Source organism: Vicugna pacos, chromosome 5, assembly GCF_048564905.1.
Source record: "Vicugna pacos chromosome 5, VicPac4, whole genome shotgun sequence".
In the NCBI taxonomy this organism is placed as follows: domain Eukaryota; kingdom Metazoa; phylum Chordata; class Mammalia; order Artiodactyla; family Camelidae; genus Vicugna; species Vicugna pacos.
In genome coordinates, this window is record NC_132991.1 from 78251336 (window position 1) to 78274015 (window position 22680).

Here is a 22680-nt window from a genome sequence, read left to right on the forward strand (position 1 = left end):
CCAAAGGACCATGCCCTGTTGTGGGCTTGCAGATGAAGATGGGGTCGCATGGAGGTCAGGAGAAGAGCCGGCAGGGAGTAGGGGCCTGGAGGAAGGGCAGACGGCAGGACAGTGTGGAAACTGTGCTCTTTAAGCCACTGGAGGGTTGAAATCAGGGTCACTAGCCATTTCCTAACTCTTCACCGGGCAGAAACAGCGGTGGGGGCTGGGTAGGAGCTAGAGGTTCCCAGGAGCTAAGAGCTTGTGCAGCTCTGGAATGAGTGACTGAGGAACATTCTAGCAACGCCTTCCTTAAAATCTTTTCCGAGAAGAGACCCATCATTTGCTTAAGAGTCGATGGAGATCACTTTCTTTGACAGCAGGAGCTTGGATTCAATGGTAATAATGATGACAGTCGTAGTGATAACAGGAGCTGAACACGGGTGCCGACTTGCCCTCCTAAGCACGTTGTGAACGTGAGCTCATCGCAAGGGTTTTGAAGAGATGGAGAAAAGGGCACCCAACTTCTGGGTGGGAGCGTGGGACAGGGGGCCCCCTGGAGGGAGCAGACCCCAGTCCTGCCTCCACCTGGTCCTGTCTCCTTCCCTCTGGAGTGTGTCCTCTCTTACCCTTCGCCTACCATCCTTGGGCCCTCGGAGGAAGCTGACGCAGGCTAACTGAATGCATAACTTTATTAAATAAATGCTTTGTCACGACAGAAGACAAAGATCAAGGAGTAACATAAATTATAAGTTGAATAAATAGTATACAGCAATCTTCACTTTTTTAATAAAACGTGAGATCCTCTGGGGTTTTTTTGTTTTGTGTTTTTATTTCCTTAGGTACAAAATGCTTAACAGGAGGCGAGCTCTTCCACATTCAGGTGATTTTTTTCCCCCCGCGTTTTCTTTTCTTTTTTTTTCCACAAACAGGTTTTGTTTGTTGGTTTATTATTTTTTTAATCCTTTTCACCAGTAAAGATTATGAGCATTTATTTAAAAAAAAAGTCGAAAACAACAACAAAAAAAGAGAGAATAGCATTATGGTATGTATGTCTGTCAGACTATAAAGAACTACGTAATACGTGCTGTGGTTATTGCGGGTTAAACAAACAAACAAACCGGTAGGCAACTCGGAATCTGAAGGAATCCTGTCTGACAACTGTCTATCCGTGTGGGCTACTGTGTGACGGTGGTGGTGGTGGTGGTGGATCTGGGACTCAGGCTGGTGGCCGGGGACCAGAGGTGGGGTGAACGGGTGCAGGGCAGCGGAACCCCCTCACCTCCCCTTTTCCCCGTCCAAAACGAGTGAAAGAGAGGAGGCCAGAGTCTGTGGAAATGACTACACTACATACTCCATTAGCAAACCGAGAAAGTACGCTTAAAAAAAGACACCAAAAACCTAAGAGAAAAAAGAAGTGGAGAAAAGTGCAAAGTAATTCTTGCACTTTAGTGGTTTTAAAAATAAAGACAGTACAACGCCCAGGTTGCTGGCTGGTAACGTCCGTTCCCTTGTCCCACCACTTCTTAAAACTTAGCCTCCTTTCTCTTGGAAGCCAAACAGATCCTCTCCGAGACCAGAGGGTGGCTTCTCCTCGGCTCACTCCTTTCTGAAATTCCCATCTGAGCTGCAGCCCCCTTGGGGACTGCAGATGGAGCGGGGGACACTGCCCCACTTGCGTAGCCCTATGGCTGCTGATGAGCTGGGTGATGGGAGAGTGGTGGTCCAGGCCCATCTCCCCAGAGGAGGTTGGCCCTGCTGGGTTACCATGGAGACCACTGAGGTGGTGATGGGAAAATGGACAAGGGGTCAGGAGGAGGGACTGACTACACAGGGCCCCCCACCCTCCCCCGTGCGGGGGCTGAATGTCTCCAGGCCTGTCTGTCCAGGCCTGGCTGTCTGAGAAACTTTCAAGTCTCTTCCTTCGCAGACGCCCTGCTTTCCCTGGTAGGTAGTGCAGCTCTGCGGGAAGGAGGATCAGTCCTGGCAAGGCGTCCCTCCATCACCTGGCAGCAGTGGGGGATAAGAGGTCTCCACTGCCAGAGTGAGGCGAGTCAAAGGGGGTTGGGCAGAGGCCTCCTGTTGGGGTGACAGGGCAACATTTAGACTTGAGGCCACAGGAAACCCGGAGCCTAAGGCCCTCTAGGTGAGCAGACGGTGGCCAACAGGCAGCCTGGAGTCAAGAGGATCCCTGCTCAGGACTTCACAGCTGGCAGCATGCGACACCTGCCTTCCCCCTACCCTGCCTGGGGGAGGTCCACCTTCCTCAATGACTCCCTCCTCATGGGCTTCCCGCTCTGGGCTCAGGCCAGACCTTCCTCTGTCCTGAAGGTCCAGCATCCTCTAGAGAGTGGCCAGCTGGCCAGAATCCACTCTCCCCAGCCCCCTGCAAGAACTAGAGACTCACAGGTTTGGGTGAGTTGGCATGAGATCTGGAGACCTGGAGAGATGCGTGGCATTAAACCAGGCCATAGTCCCCTACCTTATGGCTGACAGCAAAGAGCCCATGGGAGGAGCAGAGGCCCATTCAAAGTCCAGTAAACAGGGGAGCCCCCTCTCAGGAACCAGGAGCCAGGTCCTGGCCTTGGGAGGGATGGGGTGGGGTACGCAATTCCTGGCTCAGTCTTTTCTTAGGGGGCATGGCACCCCAGTATCCACCTGGCAGATCCCAGTTAGAGGACTGCTCAAGGTCCAAAGAAAGAACAGGCAGAAAGAAGAGTGAAGTGGGAAGGCTGACGATACTGGCCCAAGACACTGAAATGTGAGTTGGGGGCTTGGGGACAGTTGTGGAGAGAGATGGGGCACACTGACACAGAAGCACAAGTCAGTCCTTACGGCTTTCATCCATCCCCATCAGGCCCTTTGTCCTCTGAAGATTGACCACCTTTCCCATCCCAGCCGACTGTCCTGTCCGGGAGAGCCGGAGACGTCCCCCAAGTTCAGAGTTGCAGGCTTTCCACCTGCTGAAATGTTTTCGCTCTTCAGCTGTCCCTCTTCTTTGCCCCAAGTTCGCTTCTGGAGTGGTTTCCATGGTGTCATGCCAACAGGAGAGTGGAGAGAAGTATGTTCACAGCAAGGAAGGGTCTCCTTTGCCACGTCCAAGCCCCCTTTCCTGGCCAGCAATGTCCATCCTCAGAGGACAGTCCCAGGCCCGCCCACTTGCTGGGGCAGTCAGTGAAGAATAGGGTTTTTTCTTGGTTCAGAATCTGGCCTCCAAACGGCAGTACCCCCAGAGCATCCATTCCCCGGCTGTCCTGGGCCTTTCTGCCATCCTCCACCCCAGGAAGGAAGCCAGAACTGGCCAGAGAGGACAAACAGCTTGGAAGACTCTCCGGCCTCAGTCCCCCATTGCAGGGTGAAGGTGGGCACTGGAGCACACAGGCTTGTCCTTTCAAAAGCCCAGCTAGTCTCTCTGGATCTTTGTTTCCATACAGCTGCTAGTCTAGAACCCACCTACAGTTACCCACCTTCCCCGGCTCGAAGGCCTGGATTAAGCTCATTTCTCTCTTGCAATCTGTTCCCCTAAACTCTCCTTCCTCTTAAATCCCAGAGGGCTTAGAAGGGACCCAGGGAGGTTTCTCTTCGTTTTGTCCCCTTTTCTGTCGCTTTGCTCCAAAGCTAGAATGGGGCAGTCAGCCTCCTGTCCCTCCAGCCCTCTGCCCCTCCCTCCATCTGCTCTGGCCTGCACAATCACTTTGACTGTTTCCCCATCTCCATCTTTTCCATCCTTATTTCAGTCTGTCTCCTGCTCTGCCAGCGTGAAGTCTGAGAGAGGTTTTCCAAATGCAGGCTCTGTCCAAGTAACATGAAAAGGCTGGGCAGGACCAGTGGGTCAAATGGACCTGTTGGGTTCATTCGGTTTAGGGCCCAGAGATAGTGACTTCCTGAGGGTCTAAAGGTGAATGGGGTGTCCTGGGGAGCAGGTGAGTGCACCACTGGGTGTGTTCATCGACCTGGCTTGTTGGTACAAATGAACATACGTGCATGTGGGAAAACACATACACACAAAAATCCAACACTGTGTCCCACAAAGCGTTGAGTCTGTGCTCATGGGAGATGGACAAAACTGACATTATGGGTTGTGTTAGAAGGACTGAGTTTTCTTGGTTTTCCCAGAATAAGGATGCTCTTCCACGCCCCCATAGAAACTACTTGGAGAAGTTAATGCAAATTGACAGAAAGGAAGGAATAAAGGAAAAAAAATAAAGAAAATAGATTTATATGCCTATATATGACTATATGGAGCCTTGTAGATAAATACAAGCCCACTTTTCTTTCTTTCTTTTTTTTTTTTGAGCCTACCCTCCCCCACAGAGGCTGTGCGAGTTGGGAGTTAGAGGCAATGAAGGGCTGAAACCACAGGCTTCATTCAGCACGTTGTCGCTTTAGCCGCCCTGGAAGAACATGTCTTTCCACTATTGGGGTGTGGCGTGATTTCTCAAAGTTTGCCCCGGGGAGTGAAATATGCTTGTATACTTAATATTCACGCATCTTCTTAGGAACACCTACTTATCTAATATCACTTGGTTGTGAATTTGCTCTGTGTTGAGAGGAATGGAATGCAGTTTAGTGTTTGTAAATTGGGGGCAGATAGAACAGAGTGCTGGGGTGGGAGGAGAGGAAGGACAGGGATAGAGCCGCGCAAGCTGCTGGCTGCAGGAGGAGACAGATCCAGGAGAGGCAATGACACTGGTGCCTTTTCCCTTCTTCCCCCTGCGACCCATCCAGACTGGGCAAACTCCAAGGCTGCCATCAGATGCTACACCTTGGGCCACGCCTTCTGATGCCCAAATGGCTCCCCAGCTCGGGCCAGGGCTGGGTGTAAGGATGGATGCTTCTGGCCCACATTCTGCTTTTCCTTCTTGTAACTATTCACTGTTCCCTCTCTTGCACACGTATGCCTCCCTCCCTTCTCTTTCTCTTGCTCCTCCTCTCTTGCCCTCCCTGTTCATTCAACTTGCCTCAAAAAGAAAACCTTTTTTTTAAGGGGGGGTCTTCTTAGATTTTTGCATCTCCATTGTTGCCGTTTTCAAAGTTGAGAACTTGCGAGAGATTCCGAGGTCCTCAGTTTCCTCAAATAGATAGATATATGCTTTTTTTTTTCCCTTAAATGAGATGAAATGAGTGGCATCCTGGGGTGGAGGGAGGTGCTGGCTGGAGTCAGGGCTGGGGGTAGGATGGGGTGAGGGAAGGATGGGGAGGGGACGCATCACTCAACGTTGCTGCTGTCGAAGGTGTGGCACTGAAAGTCCCCGTCGACATACTCCATGCCTGGCAGCTTCATTCCGTATTTGTCCACGCACCAGCAGATGCCACGTTTGCGGCCACGGGAAGGCTTGCACTGGGGTGGGAGAGTGACAGGAAGTGAGGCTCTGCTTCTACCTGGCCCTACGTCTCCCCCTGTCCCCCAAGACAGACCCTCACACCCAGAGAGCTGAGGGAGCTGTACCCAACCGTTGGGGTTCTGGTGTCCACGCTGCCCCAGAGGACCCGGGGAAAAGTCCTAATTTAGGCAGTCTGCCCTTGGCTAGCTCCTATAACTTTTTTTTTTTTCATGTCACCCATTCAGGGTCCTCCAACTTGGTATTCTCCAGAGAGCTACGTGACCTGATAATGGCGATTATAATAATAGGAGGCGTCACTGGTACAGCTGCATCAGGCACCAGACACCACTTAGCACTTACTGCTAAGTACTGCGTGCTGCTCTAAGTGCTTTCCCAAGACGAATCCATTATTCCTCATAATCACGTGAGAATAATAGGTACAGTTATTCTCCATTTTAATGAGAAACTGGAAGCAGCAACATTAACTAACTGGGGTAAAAGAACACAATTCGTAAGCAGGGGAACCAAGGACTGACCCAAAGCCTTCTGGCTCCTGACTTCTAACTGAGATGAGGGGTGCCCTAATGGAGCATCAGAGTCACCTGGAAGGGAACTTGTTAGAAACGCAAAGTTCCCAGAGTCCACCCCATCAGAAGCTCTGGGGTGGGGCCCAGCAGTCAGTGTTTTAACAAGCACTTGGGGGTGATGCCGGTGCCCTGGGAAGTCTAAGAATGACTGCCCTAAAGCCATGTGTACTCCTTAACAGGCTAATAGTACCAGCTAACCAGCAGTAGGGATGCCCAAAGGGTAGTCTGGTTGTGAATGGGACACAAAATGATTTCAGGTGGTATGCAGTGAGAATACACTGAGTCATACATGTGTATATTTATGTGTATATCAGAAAGTAACATGCACAAAGTGTGATGCGACGCGGTGATGGAAATAGAAAGTTTCCTTTTTAAATGATTTCGTGTACATGAGGCGAGTCATTAAAATGTCAGTAGACTCTAGTGTAGGAGGAAACAGGGAACATCACGATTGCCACATGTGCCAGGAGATGGGAGGTTTGGGACACACTGTGGTTAATGACAGAAACCCAGGCATTCAGAGGTAGGGGTTTTGGGCAAGTGCCATTCCAGGAGCCCCCTGAACTTGGGGCATGGGATGGGGCATACCTGCTTTCTCTTGTAGAATCCTTTGCGGTCACAGTTGGGCAGGTAAACGGCGCGGGGCACCATGCGCGGGCTGGCTTTGAGCTCCTGCAGGGAAGCCTCCATGTGCCTGCGGCAGGGTCCCTGTGTGCGAGTGGGAGGGGTGAGAGGCATGGTAGGAACCGAGCAATCACCTGGACTTGCAGAATGGGGTGTGGGAACTAAAGGGTCTGTGTGGAGAGTCACTACTTTTCGTTCCCATAAGTTGCTACTCAAGGTCTTCCTCTGTCTCACCTGCTGCGCCCCCTGAGGGTACAAAATGCTGCCACGCATGCTTATTTAGACGCGAGGCAAGGTCAAAAGCTAGGATGGTGGCAGAAGCTGCGGGATACGGGTGCAGGGATAGATGGGAAGAGAATCCTTGAGGCTCACCTGCTCTGATTCCTGTCTTATCTCAGGTGCAGAGATGACCCGGGGGTGGGCAGTGTTCTCAGCTCCCCCGACGAACTTGGACTGGGTCAGCTTCTTTCTGCGGTCCTTCTTCACGGCCTCAGCCTTCAGCTCAGAGATGCGGGTGTGCTTGGGCCGGAAGATCTTGGGCGAGTAGGTCTCCTCCGCCATCTCGGAGGTGGTCGGCTCCTCGTGCTCGCGGGAATCTCTCTCTGCAGGGAGATGGGGGCGGAGGATCAGCCTCTGTGGTCTGAGACACCACCGTGCAGAGCCCAAGGCTTGAAGGTTTGGGATGAAGAGACGGGCTGTCTGTTTTCCTGAGCTTACCAAACCGGGGAAAGCAGGGAAATAAGAACCAGAGCATGAGTTAACACTCGTGTAAGTGGTGGAAAGTCCAGTAGGGTGAATCTGGGGAGACTTCATGGAGTAGGAGAGTGTAGGAAAAGTCAAGCCAATACAGGAGAGGAAGTTGCACAAGAGGGAGAGGACAGTCTGGGGATGGAAGGTGGAGGGAGAGGGCTGTTTAGTTCTTTTTTTTTTTTTTAACATTTTTAAATTGATTTATAATCATTTTACAATGTTGTGTCAAATTCCAGTGTACAGCACAGTTTTTCAGTTATACATGAACATATATATATTCGTTGTCACATTTTTTTTCTCTATGAGCTACCATAAGATCTTGTATATATTTCCCTGTGCCGGGAGAGGGCTGTTTAAGGGCTTGTTTGCCTGGGGGCTGGCTAAGCAGATGGGGTAGTGGCTGGAGGTGGGGCTGCAATGTAAGAACAGGATCTGGAGACCTAGGCTGTCTGAGAGACCTAGGGGACGGCCAGCACGTGAAGAGAGGCCAAATCCATCCTCTCGTGAGGTCTTGGTGCTTCTGGAACTGCTATAACTGGGATCTATCTGGACTTGCGGAACTGAAGGTAGGAGGGACCTGGGGAGTCTGGACTAGCAGGGTAATGGGGACCATCATGAACAGCAGGAGGAGGGGACCTGGAGAGCCAGAAATGTGGGGTCTGGAGGGAAGCAGTGCCGGTGGGTTGGGGGGACATGGAAGCCCATGCTTCCTGCTCAGAGCTGGCTCTATGCTCTGTGTCCTGGAGGCTGGGACATAGCTCCAGGCCAAGAGAGGCAGACAGCTGGCTGGGCTGGAGCAGTTATATATAGCAGTGACTTGGTGACAGTCTATACTTAGCTGACTTATGACCTTTAAAGAACTAGGACTTTGTTCGTTTATTTGTTGATCTGTTTAATTCCACCTCCCTGGCCTTTTCTTGGTCCACAGATTTCCATGAAATTCTCATCTCACAGGCACCCTTTTCTGGGTCCCCACCCCTCCTCTCAGCTCCTTGACCACACCAGCCTTGGAAGACCCAAGGTGGAAGGTCTCAGATGGCTCTTCCCACGTGGGCAAGGTGTGGCCAGGATGCCCATGGCAAGAGCAGGTGCAGTGCGGGCGGGGGCAGGGAGCCCTGTCTTCTCTGCCCTCTTTTGCCTTCAAATTGCAGAAAAAGAAAATAGGCTTTTGGGGGTGACCCTGAATAACTCAGATGGGGTGAAGGAAAACCCTATTCTCCACCCATGCCACTGTCACTGGGTTCCCCAGGAGCCACGATGACAAGGCATTGGGATGGGAAATAGAAGGAGAGGAGTCCAAGGAGATGTGGATGAGGGAAGATACAGGGAGAGAGCAGCTTGGTGAGAACACGAAGTTTTGTGTCCCCAGGGCAGGAGCTCCCAGCCCCTGGGCAAGTTCCAGGTGTATAAGGGAGGCGTATGGAGACCTGGCCTAACCTGGTTAGGATGGCAGGGCTCTGGTATGGAAGTCCCCTGCCATGAAGAAGCCTCCAGTGGTTTGCAGGGTTCAGAGTGGTTAGTTGACTTGGGTACTTATCCATGGAGAAGAAGGGAAGTGGTCCCTAGAGAAGGTGATGGGGAGAAGGCAAATGGCAAAGCAGTGGGCAGGCTGTCCCGGAACAAAATTCCACACCAGGATCCCTGTCCCCACTTCCAGCCTTTCACTCCCCTCTTCCCCCCAGGTCCTGACTTGGTGCTCTGACACGCTGTCAAACTTGCTGGGATGAGGAGTCAGGATGCTGCTGTGCATAATTGGTGGGATGAAGCCTTCTAGCTAACAGAGTGATGTTTTGGCGATGTTTCTCTTGGTTGTGGGATGAGCTAGAATGGGGATGGGATGCAGGGCGGAGCAAGCCGATCAGTACAAACTGAAAGGTGAGGGCTCTGTTACCTAGTAACTCAGGCCTAAACTCAAGTCCCAGGTCTGGGGGAAGAGGGTGAGGAGAGGAAAAGCTAACATGGCCCGGAAGGCTGCTGAGCCCATCTTACTGAGTGACTTGACACTTCACGCAACGGTTGCTGGGCATCATCAAGCATTCTGATCCTCAAAAAGCACCTGAGCTTTTGGGTAGTGGGGAGGACCATGGAAAGGCTGGGAGCATTCTAGGGGTGCATGGCCACACCCCTTCCTGCAATCAAGCTTGTAACCAGATGCAGGGAGCAGAAGAGGGTGAGAGGGCCAGATGCTGACCAGTGCATGGAAGAAAGGTGAGCATCTTCTTTGAGGATGCTCTGGCCTGGCCTGAAGGGCTGGCAAGCTGTCCTCAGGGGCACCTGTGGAGCTGGCCTCCAGGAGTTGCTCCTTCATCAGGAGAGATCTGAGGAAGCTGCTTACCTCCAGTGACTGGCTGTACCAGCTCCTGGAATCCCTCCAGTAGACCATCTAAACCATTCCCCTGGGTCCAGGCAAAACCAAGAATATGCGCCCATCCCCATGGTGCTCTTTCTAGTTCTTAAAGATACCTGGAATGGGGGGTGCCATCCACCCTCTTCTGGCCACCCGTTTTTGGGTCCCCCTCTCCCTGTGGTCAGAGGTTGTCACCATCTAGACGCTGTTGCACATTATCTCTCTCTCTTTTTCTCAGTTTTTTAAACTTTTATTGTGGTATGATTCCTGTACAACAAACTACACAGATTTCAGATGTACACTTTGATGAATTTTGATAGATGTATACACTAATGAAGCCACTACCACAATTAAGATAGCTAACACTTCCATCACTCCCCAAGAGGTGTTGCATCTTCTCTTACAGAGCTTCTCTCTCTGGCCTGGGGGGTCGTGGAAGCCTGTTGGAAGTCTCCTGGCCCTCTGCTCATCAACAGCTCTCCTCAAGGCTCTTCACATTTTAGGACTTTTTCTGAGAAGTGCTGTGGGCTGCCCTTAACCTTGAGTTACCCTTCTGGGGAAGAGGATGGGGCTGTTAACAGCGGTTAGAGAAACTTTGGGGCAAATTACTTGGACCTCTTAGTCTTGTCTCTGAAAGTGTTAGCCTTGGGACCAAGCAAGGATGGTACTAGGCCACACATTGTAGATTCCCGTACCTTCTTGAAGGAACTCAAGATGTTTTTGCAAATCCTCTCTCCTTCCCCTGGCCTCACCAAGGCAGGGTTCCTGAGGGCATACCCTCCCCAGTTTGCAGGCTCTTTGGCTCTTTCTGAAGGGCAGGCTTAAAGTTTTGATGTGCCTCCCAGTTTTTGGTGCCACTTAACACCATGGGACCTATTACTTAGGCAGTGGGAGAGTCGAGTATCAAAGATACTAATCAGGGTCTTATGGTCACCTGTAGGCTCCAGAGAGACAGTGGAAACTTGGAGCAGAGCCACGAAGATGAAAGGTCTGGAAAGTAAGACCCGAGCTGGAATGCCAGAGCCAACTAGCCCTGCTCAGCTGCTTTGTGGCCGAGTCACAACTAGGCTTTCAATTTTGGAAGGGTGTAACTTTTAGATAAAACAAGAAAGCACAAGCAGCCTGGCAGCTTCTGAGCTGTTTTATCAAAACAAAATGCACCAAGGTTGCAGAAGGGATTTAGGTGGGATATAAAGGAGGACTTCCTGGTGAAGTTGCCCCACACCTGAATCTAATCTAGGGAGTTTAGTGCAGTGTGTTTCGGAGCCCTGTCGACCAGCAGGGGTCAATACCTCCACATGGCCAGTAGATGGCGGAGGAGACTGATGGCCACAGAACGTGTCCAGGATGCTTCATTGCAGGGACTGTAAGCAATTTTAAAATCTGGAATGTGTGTGCCTTCCTCTTATACTTCTCTGACAACCACCCCAATCCTCCCCTCTCTGTGTGTCTGCAGCATGCATTTAAAGGATCAGAGAGACGGACAAATGAGGACCAGAAAGGACCCACATTAGTCCAGGATGGAGAAAGCAGGTGTAAGAGGGGGGACAAGGCTTACCTGTACACAATCCCTTGATATTTTTTTAAATCTGTAACTGAAACATAATCAAGGAACAAAGGAAAACAGATCTAGGACCTCCTGCTATCTCTAGATGTCATTTTGAAAGGATTCTGCAGAGGGTGGACAAGGGCATATTCGACATTGTTCCCTCCTCTGGGAAGCAGGGCCCTTTAATCCCTTGGTCTATCCAAAGACTAAGGAAGCAAGGGCTCTCCTATTGTCCTGGTATTTATCTCTGGGCTGCATTTTGATTCTGCTCCGTTCTACTCCCAAGTCCTGCCAGCCGGCTCTCTGATGACCCCAGCCCCTGCCATGTTAGGTGGCCAACTCAGTTTCTCCCTGATTCATGATGGGCTGCCCCTGAGGCATGCCCCCTGGTGACATGAAAATCTGCTTGAAGATTATGTCACCCTCATGTCCCAGCAAACCCAGCTGCTGTGGACCCAAAGGCATCCTGGGGTAGGCACTGCTAGTCACAGTACAAGTGCCAATGCATCCTCCCTACCCAGGCTCCACCACTGTCTGCAACCCCGCCCTCTCGCGGCTGCTGCTCCCTTGCTGGAACAGGATGATTTAGAAACAGGCACAGGCACAGGCACGTGCTCTTAAGGGCCATTCTCATTCCACCTGCTCCCTAGTCCCAGTGATGGGTGGTCCAGTCCTTTTGCTTCTTGAAATCTAACCTTCCATCCTGGGGCTCTTGGTACTGCACTGGCACCACAAACAGCCTGGTGCCAGCCTGGTGGTAGTTTCCCATTCTATCTTGACCTCATAGTCAAACTTAAGAGAAAACGGGTGGCCCAGATGTTGCAACTTTGCTTACAGAAATGAAAGAAACTGAGGCGTACTCGGAACTCACAGCTCCAGAAGAATGTAGGGCTTGGCCAGGCCACCTGGCCCTGGGGAGGGGAAAATTCTCTTTTTCTAGCCAGAGCACAAGATGGGTTCGCCCAGAGTCTCTCTACAAGGAGTGAAAAGGGGAGCTGGGTTTCCACAGGCTCCCATTCTAGCTCCCTCTGTGGGATTCCAGTAAACTTCTTAAAGAAAGAACTTGGTCATTGATCTTTGTCTCCCTGGCACATGGGCTTTAATAAATAATCTTTAAATGGAGAGATGTGTGAATCTGCTCACAAGAAAAAGAGAAGTAGGTCAACGAGTGGTTCTGTAATATAAGCTGGGGCACGTTAGAGCTCAGTGGATGCCTTGAGGGATCATGTCATGCATACCCCTGCCTTTAAGCACAGTAACTGCCACAGGGAACCAGGAGGTGGGGAGATAAGCCTCACAGGATTGGGAAGAAGTAGGGACACCCTGGATTTCCCGGGCTTCTTTGATCTAAGACTGTGCTGTCCAGTACAGTAGCCACTAGCCACATGTGCCTATTTGAATAAACAAGTATTAAATCAAATTACAAATTCAGCTTCTCAGTTGCTTCAGCCACATTTCAGGGGCTCAATAGCCACATGTGGCCAGTGGCTATTGTGTTGGACAGCACCGATACAGAACATTTCCATCGCCGCAGAAAATTCTACAGGACAGCTCCTCTGAGGACACTGATCTGTGTCTGGGTAAGGCTGGATGCTTCGTGCCTCCTCCCCACTTTGCCCTGTTTCCTAGTCAACTTGTAGCCTCCTGCTCTTTGCCACAACATGAGGCTTATGCAAAAATGATGGCTCAGCTGCTCACTGTTTAAAAAAATCTGAGACATGTCTCAGTCTCCTGAAGTTCAACCGTTTCCCAGCTGCAGATACCAAGAGACTCAATTACACTGTGTGTGTGCCTTTGCATAAAGAAAAGGGGGACAGGGGCCGTAGGGACGGCGTGGAACCTTCCGGGGAAGCTCCAGCATCCCTGCTCCTCCCCATAGCATCTTTGACCAGTGTCTTCCCTGCCCCAGTCTCTCTTGGAAGACTCTGTTTTCTTTTCCTCTGTGGTCAGTAACAGATGCGCATGTTCTGGGCTCTTCTTAGCCTGAATTATGAGCTGAGAAGGAAAGGAGCGCTGACGTTCCAAAAGAAAAAGAGATTAAAACAACTGTTACCCTAAGGAACAGTTGCAAGAAGGGAGGAGTTGCAAAAAGACACTGGAGGGGAGTCTTGCTGACTTGAGGTGAGTGGCAGAGGCAGGGAGCAGATTCAGAGAGTCGGAGACTGGACAACAAGAGTGATGAGCTTACCCCACTGAGCTCCTTTACAGCCCCCAGCCCATTTCAGGCCAGGAGAACCAACAGCAAAGTTGGCCATCGTAGGTATGTAACATCTCTGTCCTGAGCAGAGAAGTAAAGACATGGTATAGCAAAGCAGATAAATAGAATCAGGAACCAGACTGCCAGCGCTTAACCTGCAGTCACCCTTCCTGGAGGGAAGATGGGGCTCAATAAGTCTTGGTGCAGACGTGCTTTGACCTCTCTTAGTCTCTTCCTCGCCTCTCCTTGTCTTAGTTTCCTCATCTGGGTTACTGAGAGGATGACAATAGGCCCCTCTCCAAGGGTCATGTGCTAATGAACTCTCAGCACAGGTCTCTGTGTTTGTAGATCTCTGTTGCTTCTAGCCTCCCGTGTTCCAATCATCAACTAAAAATCTGGTTGCTGTGATACACAGTTGACAGGTGTCTACTTGTAGACCACAAGATCTAAGGCTCTTCAGTCTGCAGAAGGGTCTGTTGGGAAGCGATGGCTCTGCCCTGGTCTTCCCAGGTAAGAGGGACTTTGCACAAATGCTTCTGCAAACCAGTTCCCACTTAGAGAACTCAGCCTGGGAGTTCGTCCCTTGTCTAATCCCATTCCTTCATGCTACATTAAGGCACGAAATCTCCTTGCCTAAAGATGGAGAGAAAAGGTGACCCACCACCCTCCTCAGTGCAGATGTGGTAGGTGTCAAGTTGGTGACATTTCTTCAGAATGAAAAGCTGGGGTCCCACTCACACATCTTCCACTGTAAAGGAAGGGTCCTCCTCATTTTCCCTCCTTGGGGCCAAACTAGGATGCAGGATCGTGACTCAGGGATCTCTTGATCCCTGGGAGGCACCTGGTGATAAAGTTACACGTAAGAAATACACTTATGCACAGCTCCCAAGGTGAGTGTCTCCAGCCAGGTCCCTCTAGACTTGGGGAAGGTGGAGCATGCTCAGTAGAAGCACCTGTATCCTTTATCTACACATACCCCACACCAGGCATGAGGTGGGCAGCAGCCTCTGAATGGGGGGAGGGGAGCTGAGGAGAGGGAGGAAGTGAGGGGCCATTTCTCTGACCTAGCCACACTCCCATGCCTGACTCATCACAACCCATTCAGGACAGCACAGTTGAGTAGCCACATTTCCTGAAAAGTCCGGCATGACAAGAAGGGGGCTGCAGGGAGCAGACGGTTTGAATTCTTTCTTTTTCTCCCTGGCCCCCTGAAAGACTTGCTAGGAGTCAAACAAGGGAGTCTGTCCTGTGTGACACTTATAGTTCAGACTCTTTTCCTCCTTGAGTGTTTTGGAGCAGGAGGAGGGAGAGTGGAGACAGCAGTTCCCTCCTCAGGTAAGGGAAGGGCTCACTGGTGGCCACTGTCCAATAAGGTGGCCACTAGCCACATGTGGCTTTTGACACTTGAAATGTGGCTAGTGGAACTGAATTTTAAAATTTATTTCATTTAAATTAATTCAAGTTAAAAAAAAAAAAACCAAAAACAATACCCGGTTTGGTTATTGGAAAACTTCTGAGTATGTTTGGGACAACTTGGGTATATGAGTCTACTTTTTCAACTGTGAATCTTACGAAATCTAAAAATACAGGTCATGTATTTCCAATGAAAATTTGGTGTCTGAACTGAGATGTGCTATAAATGTAAAATGCACGTCAGATTTCAATGACTTAATATGAAAGAACGTAAAATATCTCATAATTGTTTATTTTGAGTGTAAGTAAGAATTATAATTTATCAGATATAGTGAATTACAATATGCAATTAAAATTAGTTTCACCTGTTTCTTCTTACCTTCTAAAAAAGTGTGGCTTTTAGAAAGTTTGAAATTACTTAACACGTGACTTCTGTTATATCTCAATTGGACAGTGCTCTTCTAAAGGGTCTTTAATAAGTCATCTTCACTGAAGTGACAGGGAAACTGGGGAGCATGCCCAGTAGAGCTGTGATGGTGCAATTTAAACAGTTCACATGAAGCATCTCTGCAAACCAGCAGAGGTCACATGAAGCTGGTTCTGAGTGCAAATTCAGTCTGAGTCTTGCTTCAGGATTTGGCAAAGGAAGAGGATGATCTCTGATGGTTTAGGCTGAGAGATCAAAAATAAGGTAAACTATTTATTTTATTTTATTTTATTTTATATTATTTTATTTTATTTTAAATTTTATGTTCCTCAGGCAGGAAACAGCTCTGGCCGACCAATCCAGGCATCAAGCTAGGATGAACAAAGGGCTGGACATCTTCTTTGCCCCTGACTGATATAAGAGCAATGCCACCAATCAGGTGTCTCTTTGCCCATTGCCAGGGGGTTCCTATTTATTTTAAAACTCCCCTAGGGCTCACCTGGTGGTCTAACCTATAGGGAAGAGAGCCTTATCTTATCTGCCTCCTTCTTAGGAATCCCTCATGGGAGGAGCTGCCGCAGCCTCCAAGATGTATGAGGATGACTCCCGGCAATTCCTCAGATCAACCTGAGGCCCCCAGCTGTAATCTGGAGGTCTTCCTCTCCTCTCCTCCTGAAAGAGCTCAGACCCACCTGCATGTTAAAAAGCCCTGCGACACTCTCGCTTTCTTCCTTGACAACTTTGGTGGCATGCAGTTTTCTCTTTTCTTCTGATGCACAAATCCCGCAGCACTCCCTCATCCCGCCTTGACCTGAGCTCAGCTCTCAGCATCCTGCCACCCAGCTCCATGGAAGCCCTCGCCAGTGGGGGCTGGTTGCCATGGGCAGCCAGATGCTTCTGTGCTGTGTGCTCATAGAGACTGCAGACCTCGGCCCAGCCAACGGGCAGGGAGGGCCTGCCTGCCCCCTCCCCCCCATTAGCAGAGTTCCCTGTCTTTCAGGAAATGAGGTCTGGCACATGGACTGTTGGGCCGGGCACCACCCCTTTCCACCCTCCTTGCCCCCATCTGTCACCAAACCACTGGTCTAAGCCAGAGAGGGACTGGAATAAAGAAGTGCTGCACTCTCCACCTTGGGGCCACTTCCTTCCCTCAAACGGAGCACCCCCCAGTTCTGAGCTCTGACCTCACCTTCACAAACACTGCTATGGGATGACAGCATTGGTGGTGTTTGTCAAAGGCTTTATTGAGGTTAGACCAGGCCCAGGCCAGGGCCCTAGTGCCTAAGGAAGAAAGCTGGAGATAATGGAATGGAGGCTTAGACTCAACAGGGTTCTAAGACTGAGATGGAGTGCTGGCTCTGCCTCTAACCCTGCCCCTAATTCTGGGCTAGTGACTCGCACTTTGGGCTTCAGCGTCCTCATCTGTAAATAATGGCCCCGACTGCCCCGTGCCACAATCATCGTGGGTCCCTTCCAGCTGTAGCATTCTTTGGCCAATACCCAGACAATTCCTGGAGAGACGCGAGGGCCAAGCTAAGCTGAGTGGCCAGGCAGGAAAGGCCACTTCAACTCTCATAGAGATTTCCAGTCACTGCTCTGAATTCATATTTAAGAAGAAGGAAAAAAAAAAAGACATCATAACAGAAATCATGGAAAGAAATAGAGCTGGAAACAAGCGTGGGGATTCTCTGGAGCAGGAACTTAGAACTGGCTTTTCTGTTTATTTGCTTCTTTATTTTTCAAGTATGTAATAAATCTTATTGTTTCGGAAAGCATATATCCAGATTAAAACTGAAGGACGGTCTCTAGCTTGCAACTTTTGGACTGACTATGGTAGAAAAAACTGAAAAACACAAACTCAAACCAAATGCTACCAAACTGCTTCCATGTCTTTCAGGGCAACCATTCTTAGCCCTCTTCACTTATGCTTCCAGGGGGACCTCATTGGTACCCGGTCTATTTACAGTGCTCTTCCAATTTCTGGAGGCAATGGGCCTGGAAAGTGGTGGTCCCGTCTTCAAAATCTTATTTTCCATACATTACATAACTCAAAGCTTCAAAGATATTGCTCAGGTACAAAGCAAAAACTTTAGACGACAAAAAATCACCTTCCTTTTCTGCTAGCTCCTCCCCCTCCCCCCTCCCCACCTTCTGTTGGGATTCCTGCTCACATGCCCTTTGTTGCAACCCTCCCGGTGACCTCTGGCTCCTAGGTCAGCCTGGCCCTCCCTCTGCAGCTGCAAACCCACCTGCCTGCTCAAATCCAACCCCAGCCCCGGGGCTAACGCACAGCTGCTCAGACTAAAACTCAAGCCCTCAGGGGATGCCGCGGAGTTGGGGGTGGAGAAGGGGTTGGGAGGGGAGGGAGTGGTAAGAAATGGGGGGAAAGAAGAGAAATGGAAGGAAAATGAGCTCTCACTTTGGTCAACAGGGCTTGTTCTTCCAGTCAGAGCTGACACAGCAGAAAGAGGAGAAGGGAGGGGAGGGGGAAGGCAAGAAAAGTCATGATAAAGCACCCTCTCTTGTCTTCCTTCCCAGCTTCCATTTTGGTTGGTTCGGGCCATGGCCAGCCTCCTGAAGGCTTGTTTCAAAGGGAGGGGATACGGGTGGGAAAGGAATCTGGCTCCTTCAGTTTTTCCATGATCTTGCTCAACCCAGACACAAATTTGGCCAATAAAACTAACTCTGGGACTTGACTTCAACATGGCACTTGGACCAGGCTGGGAGTGGAAGCCAGGGCGATGGAGGGCCAAACCCCTCAAAGAAGCAAAAGCTGAATTCATTTTTATTTAGGTATTTGTTTTTCTTTCCCAGAAGCATGTTTTCTGTTCTTCCTTTCTTATTTCTCAATGACAGAACTGAAACCCAGAACCCACTTCTCCCTGTAGCCCAAACTTAATGTCTCACAGGCACAAGAGAAATCTTCCAGACCTAGGCAAGTATGCAGGCCAGTAAAGCCACAAGGCTCCTTCTCCAAACATGCCCAGAGCAAAGCCGGGTCCTTCCTTGACTCGACCCAGCGCACCCATATTTATTGAGCTTGTCCCAATAAATAACTCCTGTCTCCCGCCTCCCTCCAGCCTCACACACACTGCCCTCTGTTTCTGTATCTATCTTTGCCTCTGAACTGGCCAAAATAAAATGCAAGGCCCTAGCGCTCCCAGCACCGAGCTCCCGGGCGGACTCCTCCCGTTGCTCAGCAACGTGCCTAGCAAAACACCAGTCCCCGCCCGCCCTCCACTCTTCCTCCCAGAAGCTTTGGCTGCCTGCCATCTCGCCCTCCTCAGCTCCCCATTTCTGATTCCAGAAATGCAACGATTTTTTTGGTTGAAAAAAATTAATTTTTAACCTCCTTCAATACATACATATATATATGTGTGTGTGTATATATATACATACATGTGTATATATATACACACATGTGTATACACATACATATATCATCTATGTCTGTATCTAAATCTATACCGCAACCGCGGGAGGGCCAAATGCAAGTTTGCACTGCTGAAATTGGTAAGGGGAAGTGGTGGTGGTGGGGTCTCGGGGCAGCAATTTTGGTCAAAGGAGCCGACACTCTCCTCCCTCTCTCTGCTCATTTCCTCTAAGTACTGTCGCTGCACCATCTTTAACTTTTGGGGGACCCACCCAGCAGCTCTGGAGCTGAAAGGCTCTAGCCAGGAGCGCCAACCCCCTTCCCATCTGTCCGGGAGGAAGAAGTCAACCCCGGCCGCGGGTCAAGGGCAGTCATCCTGCAGTGAGTCCGGCACCTGTCTTAGGCAAGGGCGGAGTCTGCGAGAGTGTCTAGGATGGGGGTGGAGGCGGGGTGGGAAGGCTGCTCGGTGTTGGCCCAGAGGCATCGTGAAGATGTGAGCTGAGGAAGGGGCTGCGGAGAAATCTAGAGGCTATCTTGCTTGGGATAAAAGCCCGTTGGGGTGTGTGTGTGTGTGTGTGTGTGTGTGAACTGGAAAGCTGGATGTGCCAATTTGCTCTCCCAGCAACTGCGCGCGCGCGCACCCTCCACACCAACCACATCATACCAACCACACGGTAGGGCAAATAAAAGTGGGGCCAGAATGCGGCTGAGCGATACCTTGCATACTTTCGATGTGACCGGATGGTTACCCAGCGCGCTCGCTTCCAAGCCAGGAAATCGATTCATACCTTTTTCCCTGGTGCTAAGCTTTTCCAAATCCACATCCCACAAGATGAAGGCGGGCGGGACCGCCTTTGAAAAGTGGCTCTTAATAAAAATAACTTCACAAACCGGTCTCTGGGCCCTCCGGGGCCTGCACACTGCCCTCGGTCCCTTTTTGCAGGCTGCAATCTGGAGAAAGTCTACCTCTTGTAAAGATGGAGGGGCTGCCGCCTGATGCAGGGAAACCTGCAGGGTTTGCGGGGATCCAGGCTGAACCCAGGCTGAAAAGCTCTCCTGCCACTTCTCAAGTGCCACCGCACTCTTTTCCTGCATCATAGTGTCTGTAGTTTGCAGTTAAGAAAACTCATGTTTGGGATGCTTGTAATGGAAGGGGATGGGGGAAGAAGGCCATTGTCCCAGTAAGAAACTACGACACAGAATAAACATTATTTTGCCAAGTCTTAACCCCTTTGGGAGAGGATCAGTAACGAGGCTGACGTCTCAGAACCCAGACTTTTTGTGTATAGTTCATGAAACTTAAAAAAAAAATTAAGATCAGGTAACTTTCCAAAAGCACACCCAGTCTAAGGGGGGGCAGAATTGTTCTCATTGAACAAGTTAGTTCTGTCAACCTTTTAAAACCTAGACTCCAGGCACTGAGAATTTGGGGGCGGGACAACCAGGGGGCGTGGCTAGTTGGAGGCGGAGGGGAGGTTCCGGGTGCTTGGCTTTTCCGTCTCCGCCCCCTTGATTTTGCATTCTGCGTTTCCAGGGCCCCTCTTGCATTTATACCACACCCACTTGTGATCTGGTTTGAGAGACTGAGCGGCGAGGAGTGGGGGCGGATTAGCACTGGCGGGGAAGCTATGATGTCTGAATTTCACATCCCTCTGGCCTCTAAACCCTATTCCTTCCTTTCCTCCTAGGTGAAATCTGAATTGGGGTAGGGGAAAAGGAATTAGATTCAGGGACGAACACCCAGCTCAGGAACGCCAAACCCTTCCTTCCGATCCCTTTCCCCCACTCCTCCCCGCCGCCGCCCAGCTTGCTGAAAGTAATCTTTCCCTCCCAGGGAGGAGAAAAGGTATTTTGAATTTTAGAGTGTTTTACAACCTACCACAATCAACCAGATCAAGTCAAGAGCAGTGGGCGTGCACGTGGGAGGGGCATCTAAGCCCCCACCCAAAAGGCATAGCTACCAAGGGTGCGTGCGTGCTTATGTGTGCATGTGAGTGCGTGTGTGTGTGGCGGGGTAGCAGAATAGAAACGTCAAGGAGGGGCTGGTAGGGGAAGTAGGGGGCTGGGAGGGACAAAGGTGGAATTAGCACAGAAGACCGGTAACGCCTCTCTCCAGGTCCCTAGTTGAAGCAATATTTTAATAAAAGAGATCTTTTTTTACAAGTTCAGAAAAAAAGAAAAGAAAAGAAAAACCCACAACAAAATAGGTGTATGGCGGGTGGTGGAGGAAGGAGTTAGTAATGTAACGTGCACACTTTCGGACTGGAGATTGACTACCTGGGATTTGGACCTAGAGACCGTACAGGCGCTCAGAGTCGGCATTCAGTCGAGGGGGGAAGGGTGGGGTGGAGGAGGTGGGGGCAGGGGCGAGGAGAAGGAGCGAAAACCCGGCTAGACAGCAGCCCCAGGTAGCAGGATCCGCCAGGGCTCCAATTCCGAGGTGCAAGGACCCTCCCCGCCGTCCTCCCGAGCTGCGCCCCGGCTCTAAGCCACTTGCTGGGCAGAGCGCGCGGGGCCAGCATGTCCCGTGTCCCCCGCCCGTGCGCCGTGGAACTGCCTAGCACACTGAGCGCGCTCACCGATCTTGGCTTGCTCGCGGTAGCTCTTTTCGTTGAGGCAGACCCCGCGGCCGTGCAGCAGGGCGTGCAGCGGCTTCTCCTCGTCCTGCCGGGGGAGGCAGCGCAGCCCCTGGGCGCAGCGTTCAGTGTAGACGCCGCACGACTGCCCCTCGGCCAGGGCGCAGGTCATGCAGCAGCCGCAGCCCGGTTCTTTGACCAGCTCGCAGCCAAGGGGGCTGGGGGGGCACATGGAGAGGGCTTTCTCGTCGCAGGGCTCGCAGTGCACGAAGGAGCCCAGGCCCTGGGCCGGTCCCGCACAGGCGGCCAGCAGCAGGAGGACCGCGGTGAGCACCATCTTCTCCGACTCTCCCCCTTTACCTGGGGCGGGGCAGGAGAGCGAGAGTGCTGGGAGAAAGGGGCCAAAAAGGCGCGCGGAGAAAAAAAAAATTCTTTTAAATTTCTGGCAGGTAGAGCAGGTGCCCTCCCCCAATTGCAAAATGTAGGGAGCGACGGATGGCTGGGGCGCCTGCAAGCAAGTCCCAACTTCAAAGATTACAGACTTGCAACAGGTAGGGGTGGGGGGGGAGGCGGAGAGCAGCGCCAGGTGCACGCAGAGGGATTGGAGGCCGGAGAAACAAACCCCCGAGCCCGACCGGGTCAGAACTGCGAGGGGGCGGGGGGAGCCAAAAATTGTTCACCCTCAAACAACCACAAGAATAATGAGTTAGGAGGCTGTGGAGGAGAGGGGGTAGGGGGAGAAAAATGGATTTGTCTTCAAAATTTTTGTTTAAAATCTCAAAGTGCACCCCACTCTTTTCTAACCCTCAGCTGCCCGCGGCGCGCGGCTGCCGCGGAAGCAGGTAAGAGGTGGAGGCTGCAGCCGCGAGGGTGGAGGAAAATGTTGAAGTCAAGAAATTAAAAAAAAGAAAAAAAAAAAAAACCAAACCCCTAACACCTCTTTTCTCCCACTCTGTCAGCACCTCTTCGAAATTCGCAGATTCTGCGTGAAGCCCGAAGAAGGGTGCAAACGGAGGAGGGGGTAATAAAAAGGAGGGGAAAAAAAAAAAAAAAAGGAAAAACCCACACCGCTATGCAGCTCTTTCCTAGCTCTTTTTCCCCGGCAGAAGTTTCCAAAGAGACTACGGGCTCCGGTGGAGCAGGCGCTTTTAAATAGACGGCCCCTGGCTGCCAGCCAGTTTGTAGCTGCAATTTGAGCTCCCCAACACCCAACCCAGGCAAGGATGCCAAGGAGTACAAACTCACACGGGGTGGGGGTGGGGAGAGGCCTTCTAGACACACGGGGGCTCCCCTTCGCTGCTGAACAGCGCCCTCCTCTACCCAGAATGGAAGAAAGAAGCACGGGGTCGGGGTGGGGGGTCGCACTGGGGCTGCCGAGAGGGGGGAGGAGGTGGGGGGGTCGAGTGGAAGAGAGTTCTTCGCAGCACCGTGGATACAATAAGGAGTAATTCGTCTCCCCTTCCCTCCTACCCTTTAACTAGCCAGGGTCCAGGCTGGAGGGAGTATTTTCTTATTAGCCAACTGGATACCTAGG

The 22680-nt window shown here is 51.1% G+C and overlaps 1 protein-coding gene and 1 non-coding gene across 3 annotated transcripts; both read right to left on the bottom strand.

Annotated features, from left to right (window-relative positions):
- Window positions 1-4967: 4967 nt before the first annotated feature.
- IGFBP5 (insulin like growth factor binding protein 5) lies at window positions 4968-22260 on the bottom strand. 2 transcript variants are annotated; one of them, XM_072961605.1, is made up of 5 exons: window positions 22213-22260; window positions 21150-21533; window positions 6887-7116; window positions 6479-6598; window positions 4968-5320 (listed from the first exon to the last, which is right to left on the bottom strand). In XM_072961605.1, exons 2-5 carry the CDS (start codon window positions 21481-21483, stop codon window positions 5189-5191), a joined length of 816 nt encoding a protein of 271 aa, XP_072817706.1. In that variant the 5' UTR covers window positions 21484-21533; window positions 22213-22260; the 3' UTR covers window positions 4968-5188. The 2 variants fall into 2 exon arrangements, with proteins under 2 accessions (XP_072817706.1, XP_006207335.1); XM_006207273.4 differs by having other exon boundaries at window positions 21150-22256.
- On the bottom strand, window positions 15518-15663 carry LOC116280699 (small nucleolar RNA SNORA48). The gene has a single exon (XR_004190190.1). It is a non-coding gene; the product is annotated as a small nucleolar RNA SNORA48 (small nucleolar RNA).
- Window positions 22261-22680: the final 420 nt, after the last annotated feature.